The sequence below is a fragment of the Strix aluco genome, chromosome 5 (genome assembly GCF_031877795.1).
Source record: "Strix aluco isolate bStrAlu1 chromosome 5, bStrAlu1.hap1, whole genome shotgun sequence".
In the NCBI taxonomy this organism is placed as follows: Eukaryota; Metazoa; Chordata; class Aves; order Strigiformes; family Strigidae; genus Strix; species Strix aluco.
The window spans coordinates 81,502,371-81,523,809 of NC_133935.1; the positions used below are offsets into that span (position 1 = coordinate 81,502,371).

Genomic DNA, 21,439 nt, shown 5'->3' on the forward strand with positions numbered 1-21,439 from the left:
GCAGGAGTCTCAGGACAGGCATTGCAGCCCATTACCATGTACCTGGGATTGCTGCTGTGGCACCCCATATGTAGACACGGTGCATCACAGCAGTATTTTTAGTCACACAAACTAATACGTATGTGTGTCACCATAGCAGTGTGGGATGGTCATAGCGGTTCCTGCATTTTGGTTCCAAGATAGATGTACCTCAGTCGTGCCAATAGAGATGACAAAAGGATCCTTAGGAAAGAGAGTAGTAGGAATGGTTTGTGGGCAGCATAGATCATTCTCGGGCGACACAGCTGATTCATAGGCTATAGGCTGGGCATGCTTTGTCTAATACATAGTATATATTATGTCAGACAGGAGAGATCTTCAATGCAGAAAGATCTAGTCACTTTGATTTGCTTGCAGAGGATAAAAGGGAGAAAATTTAACTTACAAGAATCTGTAGACCTATTGATTTAGACACACCCAGCATGGTGACAGCAATGCAGTATCTAAAAGCATCTACCAGATATATATGTGCAGCGAAGGTGGATTTGGTTGTATATAAAGGCAAAGTCTGATTTCCCAGTCAGTATACAGTTATAGACACAAATATCAAGTTGCATTATGTAGACAAATAACGCTTTGTTCAAATAGCAGCTCTTCCCTCTGTGATCTGATGCTTTGCTGTCTCTCTGAGCCAATAAACCACTCTGAAATTTAATAGGGAATTGTCTCTCCATAATGGAAATGAGTGCAGAGTAGTGATTATGTAGATCTAGATGCAATTTCTGTTTGGTCAAGCCAGAAATGTTTGGTGGGGTGGTGTGGTCCCATGAGAACAGCACACAGCAAAAGGGATCTCGAATTGGACCAGAAATTGTTTGGCAAAAAAAGAGTCCTGAAGCCTGAGGGGAAGAAGTAATTAGATAGTGAGCTGGGATTGCTGACAGACCACTGAAAGTCCCACTTAGCCAAGCCACTCTCATTCCATGGGGGAAGGGAGGACATCAAGCCTCTGGGAAGATCATTGGTGGGGTTCTTTCCCACATCAAATCACACAGGAAACCTTTTATTTTTTTGTTTTGGGAAGTGAAAGAAAAAAAAAAACAACAAACTAATAGAAATACAGGAATGAATGGAAGTGTGGCAGGATGGAGGGCTAAGTTATGGTACAGCAGCATCCCCATCTCATGACCTGGGGGCACCCTCGGCAAGTCACACTAATTCACAGGTGACAGCCCACGGAAATCTCTTGGAAAATCTGCCCCTGAAACAAGAGCCCATTTGTTTGAGCTAAGATGGTGCTGTTCCGCCTGGACCAAATCCTTCCTCATTCACTCTAACTAGTTTGACAGAGGTATGATTGATGGGAGCAGGGTTGACTTGAGGCAGAACACAAATCCATGCCCGGAAACCATGGCCCCACTGAAATCACTGGGACAAAACTGCCATTGACTTCGCTGGAGATGTGATTTTCATTGAATTTAAGGCCAAAAAGGGACCGCTCATAACCTCCACCCTGACCTCCTGCATAACTCAGCCCCTAGAATTTTGCTTGCTGGTTTGTTCAGTGGAAGGAATTACATTTCCAAGGAGGAATTTTTTTCTTAGGTTTGTTTTGTCTTTAAACTGCAAAACAAAAGACTCGGGAGTTTGTAGCTGCACTCATGCAAGCTGTGGAAAGTACTGTCATTGTTTAGTTCCATTGTTTAGTACCAGTTTTAGTATCGGAATGTCATCCATGGTTGGCTCTTGCCCATAGCGTAGGCGAGGGAAGGGGTTGCATTTGGGCTGTTAGAAATGTGCCATGTTATTTCCCTGCCTTTCCTAGAAGCCTTTCAGAGCATCCAGTCTGGGTGGTGGTCCATGCATTTGGAGGGATGCATTTGGAGGGATGATTGTTCCTTCTGCATAGTGTGATTTAACAAGGCATTAATCGTCTAAGAAGCTGCAAGACTTGAAGGACTGGGAGACGCCATGTAGGTCAGTAAGTCCAACAGCAATTAAAGTTGGTCATTTATTAGATGCTTAGAATCAAAGAAAAATATAGGTCAAAAAGGCCTCTGGAGGTCTCTAGCCCAACCTTCTGCTCAAAGTTGGGACAACTTCAGAGTTCGATCACATTACTCACAGCTCTAGTATTTGACCACCTTCACTGATTGTTCTGGGTTTTGGGGTTTTTTATATATCTAGTTAGAATTTCGCTTGCTGCAGCCCTGAAACCTGTGTCTGTTGCCTCGTACTTTTGCTGGGCACCTCTGAGAAAAGTCTGTCTCCATTTCCTTTGTAAACCCCCTTTAGATCACAAAAGAGAGCAGACAAACAGCAGTTAGATCCTGTGTAGACCTCTGCAGATGGTTTGATTCTGAACAGCCACCAAGCGTGATATCTGAAACCCCTGAGAGCGTGTGCATCGCTGAGTAATCCCATTCTGCCTGTGCCCCATCTCAGGTGCTTCAGGGGAAGACATACACACAGAAAAGGGAAAGAAAACAAGATGCCAAATACCTGGGCATTTATATCTGGTTCTTGATAGACACAATGCAAAATGGTTCACAGTCCCCACGGGGTTGTCCAGCCACAGTGCACACTGCCCAGCTCTGTGCCAAGCCCAGCTCTTCTGGGCACAGCAGGCAGAAGTCAGTATCAGGGACCCAGTACCTCAACCCCAGGAGAGAGAAGCCTGAGAATTATTCCAAAAGGTACTATTTGGGCATGTTTCTCTAGGTACTGTAATCCAGAGAGCACTGTGCACCAACCACCAGTGCTGCCCTTCAGGAACCCTCTCTGTCCTGTCCTTGAGCTGCAGGGCAACACTGGCGCCAGCAACAGCCTCATTACTGCCAAGGGTTCCCAAATGTATGGCACAGTCCCTCCACAGGATACTTGGGCAAGGCTTCCCGAGCACAGAGGGACAGAGCACGGCCCAGTGCCTAGCATAGAGTAACTCAAGCTCCCCACACCTCAGCAAAGTCCAGGTCAACCAGGACATGAGTGACCATGCCAGAAACGCTCCCCTATGTTTCATTCACAGAATACCCTCCCTTCTTTATCAGGAACCTCTGGCATTTTTCAAATGCTCTCACGCTGACCCTACCTCCTGCTGTGTGCAAACTCCACGGCACCAGCCCCACGGTCAATAAAAATGGTAAAAACCTTCTTCAGACTCACATGGCTGAAACGGATGCAGATCCCTGGGCCTCCTCTCCTCCAGGCTCAGCTTAATTAGGGAGCAGCCAGCAAACCACAAGTGTGCTCACAAAAGAAGCTTGCGTCTGAAGGGCTTTGACTGCAGCTCTTTGTAACTAGTCACAAACATCTGGTGCCTGGCAAGCTTGCCTGCCTCTTGGAAGGGTTTTCCAGTGAGAAAATTCCTGTAGCTTGCACCTGAATTCTCTGCAGCACACCATGCAGCACTCGGATCTCTCCCCTGGCTCCTCTTCTAGGCTGCCAGCTTTGCAAAAAAGCCATTTCTGGCACTGGCTTCTCCACCATAGCCTCCCCACCCACCCACAGTACACATGGTCTGACAGGGAACAATTATTCCCTTGAATGTTTATGGGTTGATAAGCAGTTTTGCAAAATTCAAGTGATAGTGTAGGTTCCAGTTTTATTGGCACGATGAAACAGAGCCCACAGTGGGCATGGTCCCCCCAGAGAAGGAGGGAATAAGAGTAGTTCTTTTCTCCTCTTTTAGTAGCCCCGTTCCCTTTTACATGCATGTGAGAGTGTGCAGCTGTGCTCAAAAGCCAGTCTCAGGGAGACTTCCTTAAGTATCTATTGAAGATTAAATGATCTCATGTGCAGCCTGTAATGATGGCCACTACCAAAAATTGTTCCCATCTGAAAGCTGTCCAGTGCTTCATGATCCAAAATGGGCTGCTGACCTCAGAAGAGATCCCAGCGGGCAAACCACCACATCACAGAAACTCAGCCCACCGCAAGCACCACTAATTGTCCCCTTGTCTGCAGGCTCCGAGTGAAGGCAGCTACTAAAGGGCAGGGGAACTGTGCTCTCAGCTTGTATTACTGAGGTACTTTAGTCTCCTAAGCCTCATTTCCAGCGTGTTTGGGGACATGCTGTCCCAGTCCCTGCTGTGAGGTACCTTTCGTCTGGCAAAAGTCACTACAGCCCTAATACAACTCCAGTAAAGCCAATACGAATTGTCCCACCCACAAGGGCAGGCGTTGAATTCAGCCCTGCAAACCAACCAAAGACAATCATAAGTCAAACAACCCAAAACCAGACCCAGTCTCGGTGTAGGAAGAGGCAAACCTGCCATGAACATGGATGCTTTGACTCAAACTAGCCCCACAACCAGCACGCATCTGTTGTCACTGCATTTCCGCAAGACTCTGATGAAATTACGACCAGCTCCCTGCTGTGGCTCGTATTCCCCAGTGAAGGTTGCAAGCACCAGTGTGGTAAAAGGATCTTGATGGGTAAAAATTATGCTTCCATTTAAGAAGACCCACTAATGGCACCTTGTGCATCTGTCACTGAATTAACAACATCAATTTGAAACTGTATGTAAGCTGGGCAACTGGTGAAGGGAACAGCTTGCTTACATTAGGAGGTCTGGCTGAAGGGAGACCTTAGGCTTTGTTTCTCCTGAGGGGTTGTGATCAGCTAACAGGAAAGCGGATACTTTTTTGTGGGCATTCACATTTTTGCAGATTGGATTCCTTACGTATAGGAAGGGTGACACGTCTCAGATCAATGTGGGCAAAAGGAGTGGGAGGCTGCAGAATAATATTTGGGGAGCAAGGGGAGAGCAGTTAGAGCAATGGCAAAACACACGTGTATGTTCTGGAGAGCAGGGCTATGGAAAAAAAGACACAAACTCAGGTTGTGGGGTCATTTTCACCCCCTTCCTCCCAAGAGTCTGGATTTGCCTCCTTCCACACCCTGCCAAGAAAAACAAAGAAACTAAATATAAAAATGCCGCGATCTGGGGAGCTGCTCTGTTGCCCAAACCGTAGGTGTCTAATTCCGTTTTAGGCACTGCTAGGGATCCAAGACGTCTGTGTAGGGCTGGCAGATACGCACCAGACCTTCACCAGGCTCCCTTCTTCCCTCCTGGGGCAGCAGCCAGGGGCCAGGCAGGGTACCCAGGGGCATGGAAAATGGCACCCGACGCCTACATTTGTGTGTCTGAACAGCCCCCCCAGAGCCCTGTGTGTTTGGACAGTTGGAGTTAATCATCGAAGGGAAACGGAACTGCAGTTAACGAACAGAGCATTGAGGTTTGGTAGCAGAGAGGACAAATAGGAAAGGATTCGAGTACAGGGGACAGTCCGTCAGAGTCCGAGGGAGGAGGATGGAGAGGAGAGTGGCTGCCAGCAGCTCAGAAAAGGCTTTCAAATTCCTTCTGCGCCACGCCGAAGTTTGGTCATAAATGACAACAGGGGACCTGGGGACAGAGGGATATTTTCTGAAGGGTGTGATCTGCTGGTTTTGTAGACTCTTATGTGTTCCACATGTCTGAGCGCCTCCCAAACACGTCCTCTGCACATGCTGTGCAGCACGGCCGCGTTATCCTCCCCGCCTTGCGGACTGGCATCTGGAAGCATGAGGGATGTTTTTGGCAGCCCACATGGCAGTCTCAGACTTGACCCCAGTTGTTGTCAGTGGGAGTTTAGGCCCAAAACTTCGTTTTTGTGCCTTTGGAGTTCAGCTGCAGCGCTGGGTGCTTGCAGGGGAGACAGACTTCACGTTCAGACCTCAGCTCCTGGCTTAATACTTTCACCCCACATCTGTCCTCCGTCGGTAAAATAGTGGGTATTTCTGGGCTTCATTTGGTGATTACAACTTTTATGCAGCGATTATTTTTTCCAGTGGAATAAAATAATGTGTAACCCAGCTCTTCAAGCTTCCCATCCCTCCTGGCCCCCTTCACCCCCTACCCTCCTGCAACGCAAGGGTATGGGGCAGCTCAGTGCCCCCCATACTCCACCCTTCCTTCCAAACACCCCCTTAGAGAAAGAAAAAAACCCACCCCACCCACCCCCAAAAACCAACTCTTGGTTGGAAACTTTTACAAACACAAATATTTTCAGTTTTGCAAGGAGAAAATTCTGGGTCCTCGCTGTGTTTTATTTTCTCGATTTTTACCTCCACCAGCAGCTTAATCAGTGCAAATCAAATTACGCCTCCTGTTTACTTATCTCCAGAGCGCTGACACTGGCAAGCGGCTTATCTTGGCATGGCAGGAGCCAGCGCCTTCCTTGGGGGTAGGACAGGAACTCCACAGAAGCTGCTTGTAGTGGGAGAAGGAGTATAAATCAGGGAAAGCTCTGCTGGCTCTGCTCCCCAGCAGCGAGGTTACGCTCCCCAAGCTCCGCTGCTTGCTAGGGGCAGCGCAGGGAAGCCGAACTGCGAGATGCCCAGGGGGATGGAGGCTGCCTCCTCCCTGTGGATTATCAGGGAGGAAGCCAGGGTTTAGATTTTGGTTTACTCATTTGTAAATAGGAGGTGGTGGTGGACCTGTCCGCGGCGGTGACGGTGCAGTGGTTTGCAGAGCTGACACGGTGTTTTGCAGTCACCGCGTCCTTCGCGCTGCTTCTGCGGTCAGTCCTCCCTCCCGCCTGGGAGATGGGGATTATTTCACAGCAGAAGTGTGGGGTACAGGGACCACGTGAGCGCATCCCACTGCCCAGGGGCACGGACACTCAGTGGGCAGGCAGAGACCCCCAGGGCTGCCCCATGCTGACTCAGGGGCGAGGGCACGCAGCCAGCACCCGGGAGAGCTGCATTTTCCTCCCATGACTGCTTCATGCCTCAGTTTCCCCCCTTGGTGCTAGCATTGGCTTTCTCCGGGTGCTGCTTTGAGATGCCCCAACAGGGCAGCCTGTAAAACAGAGGCAGGAGTGTGACTTGCTTATGGCTGCGTTTGGCTCCGCCAGAGCACGCTGGAGCCTTGGGCTTCGCCAACACCAGCCTGCCGGCTCCGGGGATCCATCAGCTGCCCCCGCTCGGCTTGTGCTCGCGCGAGTTTTACGCTGATTGCGGGGGTAAAAGCAGGGCTGCGTATCGCACTTCAGGGGAGCAGTGCAAGTTGCCCCCATGGGGCCGTTACCTGCTCGCCCAGGCCACCAGTTGCCCCCATGGGGCTCTCACCTGCCCAGCCAGGCCACCTCCGCCCCCCGAGGTCTGCCCTGCACACCTTGCCCGAGGCTCCTGTGCCAGAGCCCAGCACACACCAGCTGCCAGCCCTCGAAGGAGAAAGTCCCCGAATCCCGATTTTCCCGTGACTTAAAGCAAAAAAACCCCGAATCCCGATTTTCTCGTGGCTTGCATGTGTTCAAACCGTATTTCGCCCTGCAAAGTAAAACCGGCGCCCTCCCCCGCCTCCCCCCCGGCACCGAGCCCGCCGCAGGCAGCGGGGGCCGGGCGGGAAGGAGCCGCCCGCCTCCGGGGCTGCCCCGCAGCTGCTGGGCGGGACGCGGGGCCGAGCCGAGCCGGGCCGAGCCGAGCCGGGGCGGAGCGGAGCGGGGCAGCCCCGCCGCAGCGCCGGGAGGAAGCGGCGCGGCGGGCAGGGCTGGGCAAGGGACTGCGCGGAGACGCCTCATCCTCTTCTTCTCCCCGCAGATCTTCCAATGGAGGCAGCTGGAGAACCTCTATTTCCGCGAGAAGAAGTTCTCCGTGGAGGTGCACGACCCGCGCAGGTGAGCAGCGAGGCGAGACGAGCCGAGCTGAGCCGTGCCGAGCCGGGCTGAGCGGTGCTGAGCCACGCTGAGCCGAGCCAAGCCGAGCCGAGCTGGTCTAGCCGCGCCGAGCTGCGCGTTACAGCGCCAAGCTGGGCTTTGCAGCGCCGAGCCGGGGTGAGCCGTGCCGAGCCGGGCTAGCCGTGCTGAGCCACGCTGAGCCGTGCCGAGCCGGGCTTTGCAGCGCCGAGTTGGGTCGTGGCGAGCCCGCTCCCCCCACCGCTGTGCTTGGTAGCTGGGGAAACCGTAAGCAAGGGGCAGCGGGTACCAAGCTGGGGACTGCTGCTTCCTTCCAGTGGGACATTTTGGACTCGAGTGGGTGTTTTTGAGGATGTGTTTCCCCTCAGCTCCTAGCGGTATTTTTTTTTTTCCTTCCCTCTATTTGGCACCTTCTGACCCCCGGGGCTGAGCAGCTCAGGTGCCCCAGCTGCGGTGCCAGTAACCCCCGTGTGTGGAAGGGGGGTTGCCTTGTCCCTGTGTTGCACTTGGAGCCTGGAGATGGGCGCCAGATTTTGTACTCACATGCTTCCTTGTAAATAAATATTCAGTAGCACAACTGAAAGGAATGGCACAGTACCAGAGGTTTACTGGCACTCTGGATGGAAGCCCATCTCAAGTCTTTTTGGCACAGGAGTCTTTTTTTTCTTACTTTAAAGACCTAACGTAGGAACGAGAGTTCAAGTGACTGTGCTGCATCTAATCACTACATTCTGCACCCTTTGCTCGTTTGTGTTAGTGGATGGTTAGGGCAGACAGTGACTAGTGGGTATATTGCTCTGTAAGTTGTTCTCGCTAAAAGCAATGTCCCACTTGCAAAGTAGGTGTGAATATAGCTGATGGAAACCAGCTCTCTTCCCAGACCGATTTGATGTGCTGCTGGTAGTAGCGTGTTTTGCTGATCACTCAGCTGTGATCCTGTTTCACCTGTTTCCCGTGCCTATCTGTGTACTAATATATGTACTTTTATTAAGGGAAGTTTGCATGCAGTTTCTGCGTGTATTTGCCCTGATACGAACATGGTCACACCAATACAACGGGTGCTTGTTTCCATCAGTGCATTTTGTTAAAGCTAAAACTGAGTAGGGCAGCTCGTATCATTGTGCAGCTCCAGGTCAGCAGAGCCTTAAAGCATCTGCTTAATATTAAGCATGTAAATAGTCGCATGAAATCTAGCAGAGCAAATTCCCAAAGTTGAGAATACGCTGGAAGATCTTCCAGCACCGGGAGCTGGGGGTGGTGTACTCCTTCCCCCACCAAGCCTCCAGCAGCAGACGAAGCGTCAGAAACGCGTGCTGTGAGCAACCAGCAGCGAGAAGCCCCTAAACGCCCAGGCTGGCCATTTCCTGGAAGCAGCAATTGCAAAAAGAAGAAATCAGATCCCTCTGGGATGTTAAAATCATGATGATATTTGCAACTCAGTGTCATGCATGAAATGTGACCACACAGAGGAACCTCTTCTGTCTCATTTGTATTTAGATGATAGGAATTACTGACACAGAAGAGCTTCTGGTTTTTATTCCATTGCATTGTTTCTCTGAATCAACACCAGGAGGACAAAACCCTATCCCAGCTTGTCAGCCTGGTACTTTCTCACTACAAGGGAATTAATTTGGTTGATTTTCATATCTAGAGAGTACCACCATCCAGGTCGAACTGGTACTCTGGCTGTAAGGCAGCAAGGCACATTGCAGTGGCATGGTAGGAACACAGCTCGGGTTGTAGTCTCCCAGCCAAGTGGGATGGACTCCTGCGAGGAGTTGTTCAGCGTGTGGAGGCGGAGGAGTAGCCAGCACAGTGCTCTCTCCACATTCCTCTCCGTGTAGCCAAACCAGAGCCTGAGTCAGCGAAGCCACAGTCGCAGGAGAGCAAGCACGGCTCCGTGGTTGTGGCCAGGGCTGGGCAGCACAATGTATGGTTTTTAATCCCTGCCTCTGCCCGTGGCTTCCTGTCCCCAACAAGCCATTTAACCTCTCTTCATCGCGGTTACTTATCCCGTAAAGGAAGGAAATGATATGTTTTAGGGGGTAACAACAGGGTTAATTCCACAGCACATGTGGAGGGAGGTCATGGAAAAAACACCCATGGGCCATCTCTCACAGGTCCCCAAAAGACAGCTGTGAAAAGCAAGTCCACAGTTCTGACCAGCAAAGCCTGCAGACTTTCTAACAGTGTGCGGTTTTGATGGGAAACACATACAGATCCCAAAAAGAAAAAAAATTGGAAATCACTGCTTTTAGGATGAGATGAATGGCTTGCAAAATATGTTTCTGAGAGTTCAAAACTAGTAACTGCATTTGAACTGAATAGGATGACGCCAGAATTAAGGCTTTAGCCCATGTTTGAGTGCCTTAATGCCTTAGAGCCTTATATGCCAATAGTGGTTTGTGTCCCTTAAACCAACACAAAACATCCAGGGCTGGATCCCCTCTCCAGCCTCAACTCAAGAGCACCTCCCAGCACAGCCTTCATTCCCTGTCCAGTGACAGGGATGAGGCAGCCCAGCACCATCCTCATTAGGACCGTCAGCCCCCATCCTGTTGCATCCCTGGAGAGTTTTCTGACAAGAGCAGTACTCAGAATGGGACAAGGTCTTCTGCTCCAGTCACATGGAAAGGACTCAGTACAGGGTAACACTGAAACATGAGATCCCAGTTGTCTCAGACCTTGTTTGCATTGGCTGCGGCTGTTTTCTCAGAGAAATTTCACTGCAATTTGTAGCTTCACAATTTGGCTTTAGCACATTTTGCAGCACTGAAAAGGCCCAGAAAGCTTTCAGCCTTCTCCAAGGCTGAACCTGGTCAGCAGTTCCCATTTTGCTTCAAAGTTTTGCTTTTCTTTCATTCTTGGCTCTATCACAACTTTCTTTGACTGTGTGCCTCCCCTCCCCATGTTAACCTCCAATTTTGGAGAGGGTGGTAGCCCACAGGCACCAGAGGAGAGGTGGCTAGTGCAGGTGCAGGAGGGGAACCACTTCCTTAGCAGGCATGAGGACTTCTGAGTGCTGGTAAAAGAGTCAACCATCCCTTGCACTGCCCAGTAGAGCTCCTGGGCTGTCCTGCAGTGTCACCTGCACATCTGCATCGCACAGTGCCTGCTGGCTATGGACTGTGGCAACCCCTGTGTAGCACACCCTGCTCCCCAGGCTCTCTTGCACTGGCCCCTTTTCACCATCCATGTCCCAGTGTGAAAGGTTATAACAAAAGTGTCACATTTCTGAGCTAACCTCTGTACCCGTGCTCATGTTCTTTTCATAATGGTACTCCACCACGAGACTCTTCTTAACAGGCTGGAGGGGAGGACTTCATTTATTTGGGGCTCTGTAGATCAGTGGCTTGGTTTACTACAGCCAGTGCTACATCCCTGCAGTGGGGGTTGTTCTGCAGACCAGGACACTGTGAGCCTGTGTGTGCCAGTGTTGGGGGCTCTGATGGTGGGGTTAGAGTTGAGGGGTGGGGAGGAATAATCAAGTGGTTTTGTACAGCTGTGAAAGCATGGGGAAACCTAACCTGTGTTTTTTGCTAATATTTGAGGACAATTGGGAGTCCCAGAGAGGAAACATTTAGCTCTTATTTTTCCTGTTTTTATATTCACTCAGCTAATCGCTGAGTAACATTCTTCTCTCCAGGGCACTAGGCAGCCCTCTGCAAGCCTCCCAACTCCCCTTTCCCATACCACGTGGCAAGTCCTGCTAATCTGTTTACAACTGGGGAAATCAAGGTACCTGAAGAGTTTCTCCCACATTCTCTAAAGCAGCCACTGATCCTGTGGATCTTTAGTTGTCACCTGGGTCCTAATATTTGAGAGTCACCGTCCAAAGCCAGAGATAGTGGAGGGTGTGAAGACTTGGCCTCAGCATGTGATGAGACGCAGAGGATTCACACGTGCTTTGGCATTGGTGACTCCCCTGGGACAGGTAGCAGGTCAGCATCAGCTCAGCCAAACCCAGGAATACTGTCTGAACTGGACAAACTGGATGATGTTTACTGTTAGTCCTCTGGAGCTTGCTAACTTGAGTTATTAAAGTAAATGCTCTCCTGGCTTGAATAGCTATTTATTGCTGCTCTCTAAGCATTTTTTCCCATTAGCACAAGGGTGTGCACAGTAAAGACAGCAGCTTTTACTATGAGGTCTGTGATAGGTTCTGCCACAGAAAACAATCTGAGGAAACCTTGGTGTAACCCCAGTTCATTCTTTTCTCCTCTCCAGGGCATCTGTGACTAGGAGGACTTTTGGACATAGTGGCATCGCTGTGCATACGTGGTACGCCTGTCCAGCACTAATAAAGTCTATCTGGGCTATGGCCATTAGTCAACATCAGTTCTACCTGGACAGAAAGCAAAGCAAGGTAAGCATGTTGGAGGTAGGAAGTGCATGTTGCAGTGGGTGAGTCCTTCTCACTCCCCACAGCCCCAGCAAGGTGGCTCCTTTCCTGCCCTCCCTTTCCACTTCAGATCAAAAAAAGGCAAATTGACTCAAAATATCTGCTGGCTTTGGCCAAATTGAGGGAATTTGTATCGAGTTCATGTCTATGGGAGTGAGGATTGAGGGAAAGGTTGTGCTGAACTGCGGCCAAATTGGAGGAGCTAAAGTTTGCAAGCAGGTAGGGTCCTGTCCCTGTCTGGATTGTTTCCACATGTCTTCTGGTTCTTGAACTCTGTCATAAAGTTAGGGCAGCTTCCAATAACTGAGTTCAAAATAGCTTCACACTCTACACCTGTTTCTGAATACTTCGTGCTGTCTCTTGCTTTTTTACTATCATATGTTCACAGAGATGAGGCGTAGGGATATTACTTCTCTCTCCACACAGAATCTCACAACAGAAGGGGGACAGGATGCTGACTGCCTTGCCTTACAAGAAACTGTCCTGATCTGGTGCTGCACAAAGGGCCACTCAATACGCAAAAGAAACCACCTTGAAACCAGAGGAGTGTGTGTTCTCCCTCTAATTCCTTTCATCAACAGTAACTTTAGGCATACCCGGAGCAGCAGGAGATTGCTTTGATCACTTTGAGAGAGAAGAGAGACTTCTCATGCAGACACCCCTCTCCATATGAGCATGCTGATGTAAAACTTTACAGAGAAGATAGAGTGGGTAGCTTCTTACACTGCTGCCAGTATCGCCCCCCATCAGTGGTCAGATGGCAGGAATATGCAGGGTGATACTCCTCCGAATGGCTGAAGCAATCTTTAACATCTTGCTATTGCTAAAAGCACTACCTGCATTTTTAGGCAGGGCCTGCTCCCTCCCTTGCACAGGCCCTGGCCCTGTCAGGTCCCTTCATGAGCCAGTTCAGCCCACTAAACTGGCAGAAAAATATTTCTTTTTCCTGTTTTTCTTTGCTGCATTATTTTTCTGCCAGTTAAATGAACTGGACTGGCTTGCTGAAATTATGTGAAGGGCCATCAGTATGCTATTAGTCCAGCTCACTCTAAACCCTTCTGACATTGCTTTCCGCAATCATGATCTCTGTGACTTTACTGTAAGAGTGGGTTAGGACTTTCAGATGCCTTGGGCAGAACACCTGGTTACGCTCACTTTGGCCATGTCCCATCTAATGCAAAAAAACAGGATTCGTCTTAGTTGCTGTAAACTGTATTGAATTTAGGGGTGGGGCTTACTTCCCACCCCTGCCTAAGTGCCAGCTGTGAATGTGAACAAGATTGCACGCTCACCTGATACCAAGTAGTGCTTTCCTGTCCCCCTCCTCTGCTCAGCACCACCAGGACAATGTATAGTCTGTTTTGCTCTCAACAAAAACAACTCAGCAAACAAACAGAAATCTTTTTTTTACTTTTAGCCAGATGGATTTGCTGATCTAGCTGCAAGGTATTTAGGTCACAAGCAACCAACAAACAAAAGGAGATTCCCTCCTCCTCCCATTCCTTTGGTAAGAAACTGGGTCTCTTAAATGCCTAGGACTTCCCTTCAGTGACTTCTTTTGTTGTTGGCAGATTGTGTTTCAATCTGATCTCCCCTCTCTCACACTCCTACAGACAGCACCACCCACCAGCCCTCGTTTGTCAACCTGTCACGTCTGTGACCATGTCAGTGTGCTTTGTCACAATAATCCTGGTGGTCATGCTGAGGCTTTGAAGTTAAGGCATACAGATATTTTTGTCCCTTTCTCTTAAGGAAGCTGATATTTTATTCTGTTGTCCTCGTCTTTGACATGACACCATCAAGATTGATAGATCCATCAGTCTTAATTGATCTGTTCAGTTCATCCTGCTGATCATTTCAGGGTGCTGTACTCATGTGCGCTTCACTTTTGAAAACCAGTAAAACATATTCCAGACTGGGGCGATGTGAAATGTCTTCGTTTCAGCTGTCAAGGGCTTAGACAAACATTTATTTGAGTTTCAGGTCGCATGGGTTTGCATCCCCTTAAATCTCAGCCCCCACTTCAGTTGAATCCCCAACTTCAAAGCAGAACTTCGATATTCCTTTCTTTCATGTCCAAACTTGGCATTTCATATCGTTTTGACAAAAGAAAAAAAAATAAAAACAAACTTAGAAGAAAAGGCCTGCTGGAGCTCACTGCAGCTGAGCCTTCACTCCAGTGATGTAGATTAGATGGCAGGAGATATGACATAGTGATAAAGCAAGATGGAACTCTCCGTTCATCACATAACGGGGCACCAGTTGAATTTGGACATTTTGCACAGCTCCACTGGAAAACCCCCTTCACGTGATTTTAAAAAGAAATAAAATCAGATTTGCCTAGATTTTGAGCCTTTTGCAAGGAAGAGAGGTCCCAGCCTTCTTTGCAGCCTCACTCTGCATTGAACTCCTGCCAGCTCGCCGAGTTCCCAGCATCTCACTCCCTGCTGATCTGTCTCTCCCTACAATCAAAGCGTAACATGGAGACTGAAAAGATCCCCAGCTTTCCAGTGAACATGCCAGCGTGCAGAACTCCTGTCAGCTTCCCTTTTTTTCAGGAGACAGATGCAGCAGGACTTCAAGGCATGTCTTTGCTCTGTTGACTGCTCTGAGTCAATCAAACATTTGGCCTAGAAGCCTTGAGAAGGCCCATTTTGTGGGAATTTCCAACAGCACGTTCCTCCAAGCACGAGGCTTTTTGGCTGAATGAACCGATAGAAAATAGGCCAAGGGTTTCAAAAAATCACCTGCAGCAAAGCCCCATCACTGCAAGCAAGAGGGATAAATTCATCCCTAGTATCCATCTACTCTTGCATTGCACTGTTGGATTTTTCTTCACCCTCTGACCCTGTCAGAACAACACTGGGGATCAGTTTGGCCCCATGCTTTGAAATGACTCATGAATGAGCCAGTCTCCCTCCATGTAAATGAGATTTGGCAGGTCTGCGCTAAGTGCTTTAAAATTTTTGAGCCTGGAGGGACTGCAGGGCCCAAGGGAGAGCTAATGGGATGTAATCTAGCTTTCCACTATTGTGCTGTCAGTACAAAGTCTAGCCCAGGCCTTGCGCTGGCTGCTGCTCAGTGGCCTGTATGAAATGAGCTGTTGGTCTGATTCCTGCCACTGATGAGTGGCTGTCCAAAGCACAAGACCACCCGACGCTGATTGGCATTGCTGTAGGGAGCAGAGGCAGCAGGGATTGAGCAGCATGGAAAATTAACCCCATTCCTTTCAGGAGATGCGTTATCCCCACTGTTTAGAGCAGGGCACCATTAGCACAACTGTGATGGGTCTAAAGCCTTCTATGGCTTCAGCAGGTTTGGATTGTACCATCTGTGGAGGAAGCTCACTCTGCCCTGCTGATCCCCCATCTGCTCGCTTCTGGTTTGTCTTTCCTCTTTCCTGGCTCCTGGGATGCCAGGCTTTGGTCTTGTAATTTTTTTCATTTGCCCTATGTAGGGCACACTTCCAGCTGCTGCTGGCTTGGCATGCCGGCCAGGACCACAACGGCATCCAGCTGCATTGCCTTTACTCAGCATTTTAGTTGGTGCCTAGTCAAACAGGTAGGGCCAGAGTGTGCCCTAATTTGCAGGCTGAATATGAGTGGAAATAAACTACGGGGCTTCTCGCTATCCTACAGATACAGGAAAACCACTGCCTCGCAGAGCAAGAGGGCACGATCTGTCTGTGCAGACTTGGAGTTTGTACCTTTCCTAGACATCTGCTGCAAGGACTCAGTATATTGGGTGAGGCAGATACTGAGTTTGATCAGTACGGCTGTTCCCAGGGTTATACAAGGTATGCATAGCCCTACATATATGGGTTATAACTGGGTTAGGTTATAACCCAGCATATATACACCTGCAGGGGATAAATCACCAGGACAGCAGCAGTCTGGAGACTTGTTACCTCCAAAGATCTGGCATCGCTCAGGCTCCTTATCAAGACTTCAGTAGCAGGAAATCGCATGAGATAAAAACAGTGACTTTCCTCTTCACCTAGAACTAACCTTCCAGAGCTATTTGGAGAAATGTTTCACAGACCTTGTTCCTGACCCGAAATGTCCTATCCAAGTCAGATCCAAGAAGCTAAAAGAGTGCTATCCTTCTCCTGGGGGCTGATTTTGGGGAGGAGCGGCTGGAAATGAGAAGTGTCTAACTGATTGTAGCATTAGTTTTAGAGGGTCAGTGCTGGTTGCCTGATCCGATTCTGACATCTGGGTAGCTAATTCAGCCTCTGCACTCAAATGAGTAAGAGCACAAACCCTATTCTTGGAGTTGTGGAAATAAGCTTGTGAGGCATTTGGGTACCTCTGAATGGTAGTGGTGGAGCCTATAAATACCCAAGAATATTAAATTATGATAGTACTTCTGAGGATGTTTTCAGTGTAAGGCTCTCCCAGTGCTGTCTTCATTTGCAGTCTTAAATTAATCTTAAAAATACAGTGTGCAACAGGGAGACATTTTACTTCACTTATTATTTCACTGATGTGCAAACAGAGGCAGGGATCGCCAAGAACTTAACCTTAAGCATCTTACCCAAAGCCCCACAGCAAATCAGTAACAGAGCTAAGAGTAAAGCTCAGTGTGGTGAACATTCAGCCATCAATTCAGCCTTAGTTGTTAAACTGCATTCTGCTTCCTGAGGATATGAAATAACACTGAAAATGCTGTCATGGCAAGCATTTCTTGTAGTCCCATCTCATGTTAGTTCCAGTGGGAACAGATCACACCCTGGTATGTGAACATCAATCAGTTTCTGATTTGTTAGCACTGTGATGATGTGCCCATCACCTGAACTGTACGACTAGGACTGAGAGTCAGTTCTGACCTTGAGAAGATGCAGACATGAATGCTCAGGTGATCCTGAACTGGGGCTTCACCACTTTCTGGAACAAAAGTCTTTGTGCAGCTGGAGAGCCTTGGCACAATGCACCAACAGTTTTCTGGGTCCTGGGAAATCAAAACTGCAGGTCAGTGGCCCTGCGAGGCCAGGCTAAGTGAAGCTCAGCAGTACAGGGCTTGCAAGGTTTGGGAGATGGGCTGAGCTCCAAGTGCCATCCACCCGTGGCTGAGGAGCTCACCTGAGGGTCAGCGAGCAAGACACTGATTTCCAGGTTGGAGATGAAATAGCAGTCATCTTCGTGTGCCGTGTTACAGACAGCGAGCTTCTTCCTGGTTGTCAGTTCTCTCCTTGTTAGCATGGCTTGTTACCTGAACCAAATTCAACAACCAATACATAAAATAGAGCTCAGAGCATAAGCATTAGTTCAGAAGAGGCAGAAGAAAATTTTCGATGGGGACAGATTATTCCACAATGGCTTAATGAAACATTTCCTTGTATTTTTTTCTGAAAAAATATTTTGGAGATGACCCCAGTCAGAAATGAGATAGAGGACTAGAGAAGGTTGTTCTGATGTGGCAGTTGCTGTTTTAAGGTGATCCTAAGGCTATACTGGTCAGAAAAAGGACTGAAAACTTTTTGTGGCCACCCAAGACACCCTTATATGTAGGGTTCTTCTTCCCAGTAGTGCTAGGAATATAACTGAAGGGCCATCCCCAGCAACTTTGATCAGTGTCCTTGATCCTCTTGTTCATGTGAAACACCCACTAGAGACTGTCAGGAGAATGGACTGGAGACAGATGGTGAGCTACTGACAGTGAGGTTTGTATTGCAGAGGCAAGGCAGCCGCTGGGACTGAGTGAGCCCAACCCTGAAAGCAGTTGCTGTACTCATTTCATTGCTCAGTGCTGCTAGCCCCCTTGCCCTGAACGTTTTCTGCCTTTGTTGGCTCTGTGGGCATAATCACATCTGAGCTCACTGCTCAATGAAGAGAAAGTTCTGGAGTTACCTCACCTGAACTTTCTGGGCATCTTGTCTCAAATCCTTCCATAACTGATGGAAAAAGGATGACATCTTAGGAAGTCAGCTCATTCTCTCCTAGGATAGGTTTATGCAGTATGCATATTTACTTTCCCCTGGCCTAGATTGTTGACATTTGGTAGTCTACAATGGGTGACTCCTCATCCTAGTGTGGCCAGTTACTGAGCTGGGCCTGGCTGTTTCTTACTGGAGTGATGTTAATGCTCTGAAGAGTCCCCTCACAGTAAGGGCATTGCGTATGGCTTGTTAGTCTGGACCATAACCTGAACATGTTTTCCTGCCAGTATTTTCTTCCAGCTTCTCATGACATCCCGCTTAAGCCATGTCCCCACTGTGTCTCGGTCCAGAGCTCACTGCAGATTTGAAAAGGCCCCTCCTGGCTTCCTTTAGATGCTAGAGATGGTCCTTAGCCTCTGGGCTTTTATTATGTTGGCATTTCTGAAGGTTTCTTATTGTATGTGGTAACACAGTGACTCCATATATAGTTTGTTTAAGAGGGAAAAATGTCCATGGCAAAGCAGAGAAAATAACAAACAACAGGAAGCAATGCCAGAATTGCACCCACTTAAGAATGTAAAAAGTACAGCAGTGAATACTGTGCCAGATTACTTCTATTCTTGTAAAATAATCCAAGTTTGCTGTGGAGGCCTGTTTCCTGCCACAGCAAAAGGACTTTTTCCTTCTGTGAGCTTTGAAGAAGTGCTAGATCATTACTAACTCTCGTGTCCATATCCAGTCCAAGATTCATGCTGCAAGAAGCCTGAGTGAGATTGCAATTGACCTGACTGAAACTGGAACGCTCAAGACCTCAAAGCTGGCCAACATGGGGAGTAAAGGCAAAATTATCAGCGGCAGCAGCGGGAGTCTTCTGTCATCAGGTAGGTCCTTTCTCATGTAACTGGAGAGAATATGGTGGGAAGGGCCATGGCTGTGGTATAATGGGGAGCAGCCAGAAGCTGCACTGCAGCAATGAAAGTCACTTCCCTTTAGCCTTTCTGTCTGTCCAGGTGTCAGTCTGTCTCGCAGCATGTTGCCCCACAAACAGCACAGGCAGCAGCTTCCCCCTCTCTCATCACTGCTGCTTGTTTCCTCTTTGGCCCCAGGATGTCATCTCCAACCTTGCACTTTCCAGCTGAGACCTGGTCTCTCTTCACAGTTTCTGCCATAATCACCCCTTGGCACCCAGCTCATCCCTAGGCAGATGCGTTTGTGAAGCAGCCCCCAGCCAGCACTGAGGAAGCAGTCAGCCAGTGCAGCTCACTGGGAAAACTGAGGCTGGGAATTGGTGATGTCCCTCAGTAGTGTTGAGTCGGGGGGGGGGCTTCTTCACAGAGTGCACATCTGCCTTGCCTCTCTGTTGCTGGAATTTGCCTGGTGTCCTCAAAAGAGCTATTCCCTAGAACTCTCCATCGTACTAGTGTGGGGACTTAGGGATTTCTTTTTGTGGCTTAGAGCACCTTCCTGTTATGAGGAAGACATAATCTATGAAAGAAACCCAAGAGAAGTTGATACAGAGGAGAGCTAGAGCATCAGAAGAGGAGGACCAGGGAAGATGAGTCAGGGACTTCTCTGTATTTCTTTGATGCTCTTCTGTCAGTCTGAACAGGGCAAGCTGTGTGTAAAACAGTGCTAAATGTCACTCCAGGAGCAAAGCAAGGATTGATGGTTTGCAAAGAGCTTGAAGCTGCTCAGATGAGAAGCTCTTCAGGAGGGCAAAGTTGCTGGTATTGCTATAATTAACAGTTCCAGTCAATGAAATGCCCTCTGTTAAGCATCACATCAAGTTATCAAAACCGATTGTGTTGAGATGTGTAGCACCAGAGAATAACCTTCCCATGCTTGACAAGGGAAGATTCCATCTAAGAGCACAGATGCTTTGAAACTGAACCCACACTGGTGTAGTAGATCAGCTTTGCATCACTGCATCCTTCATGCTTTTAAAAGACACGCTTTCCTGCATGGAGAGAATCCAGCAAGGGGTTAAAATGTGCAGTGCTTACAGAGCTCCAGAGCAGCCTGCTGTGCAATTCCTTGCCTTATCTGCAAACAGAGATGCCTTTCTGCTCCATAGGTCCTCCTGATGCAGTATACAATCCACTGTCTGTGCCCTCCCATTGCTCAGGGAGTTGCAGTAGCTTGAGCAGCTCCTGGACTGGTGTCAGGTTGTTGGAGCTCTTTGTTTGTTTGGCATTTTTTCCAGCTCTCCTGCTGGAAAGTAAATAATGTTAAGTACCCCAAGGAAGTTCTTAAGGTCTTTCCAAGATCTCAGCCTCCTGGGCACCATTCCCAAGTTTGTGAGAGCTACTTGGTAGTAATCCTGTTTTCATGTTAATACATTGACTTTTGCCTTCCTGGAAAAAAAACATGGGGGTCTGCTTCTGCTCTCACACTGGGAGAGCAGTAGCCAGGTAAAAGTCAACAGAAAATCAGGCCCATAAAAGCATCTGTAGGGCCAGCACCCATCAGGGTTATGTGGATAGAAATCCCAAACTGGGAGCTGCCTGTTCTTTTATTTCTGTATTGTTTTGCTCCCTGCTCAAACCCCTTCTGACTGAGCATGGGGTTTGCAGATTCAGCAGAACTGTGCTAGTGACTAGACCCGTGCAAAGTTCATAGACCAGGTGAGTCATTTCTTCAGGCCTGGGTAGGTGGATCAGTCTACCTGCATGCCAACCTAGGACTGCATGAACTTCTCTTTTGGTTGAGGTGCTGCTGGTGGGCCAGGTGAACATGGCTCCCTCCAGGTTCCTGTGTTCAGAACTGCCTTTAGGTCCTACCAGCTATGAGGACAGTGCTCTCCCCAAACTGTTAAGGAGAACTGTTGGTTTTGCTGCTGCTGTGTGCCTTCAAGCAGCTACAAGCACGCTTGTGAAGGGAGGAAAGTGTAGAGAGAGGACATCTGGCAGAGGAGGACAGATACCAGGGAATTGGAGACTTTGGATTGCTTCCACACAGTCACCCAGACCCCTCTGCTCCAAGACCCCCTTCCCTCGAGCCCGGCTGGCAAAGGTGACCCAGCCCTGTCCCACTGGACAGGAAGGGGCATTTGTTGCCTGTCCCGCTGGGCACAGTCACCGGCTTCGTCCCAGCCTTTGTGTTTCCTCCCATTGTACCGAAGATTATCGTCGCACAGTCACAACAATGATGGGTTATCGCAGCACAGCCTGCGCGCTAGAGAGAATAAGTGCAAATGATTAAGTGGCCACAGTGGATTTCCAGGCTATAAATACCCTGAGTGACTTGAAAGCACAAGGTCAGAACTGAATCTCTGTTTGCCTCCACCTCCCTACCGTTCTCTGTCCTTTTTTCTTGGAAATTACTTGTAGCCATTTCCTCTCTCCATCTTGCTTCTCCTCACCAAAGGGGCTGTCAGCACGAGGAGCACACCGAAGCTGGCATGTCTCTCCTGGATTTGCAGCAGAACTGCAAGGAAATATTTGTTGTTGCTTCCAGCTGTCACACTGTCTGGCCAAGATCCTGCTGTGCAGTGTGAGGCA

At 48.9% G+C, this 21,439-nt stretch overlaps 1 protein-coding gene across 5 annotated transcripts in view; it reads left to right on the forward strand.

Annotated features, from left to right (window-relative positions):
• The window catches only part of FRMD4A (FERM domain containing 4A), a 287,750-nt gene that overhangs the window by 237,817 nt on the left and 28,494 nt on the right, over positions 1-21,439 (forward strand). For all 5 annotated transcript variants that reach the window (XM_074827964.1, XM_074827963.1, XM_074827962.1 and 2 more), the window contains exons 12-14: positions 7,565-7,641; positions 11,887-12,025; positions 18,679-18,820. In XM_074827964.1, the coding sequence (XP_074684065.1) occupies positions 7,565-7,641; positions 11,887-12,025; positions 18,679-18,820 (358 nt within the window). The remainder of the gene's footprint in view (positions 1-7,564; positions 7,642-11,886; positions 12,026-18,678; positions 18,821-21,439) is intronic.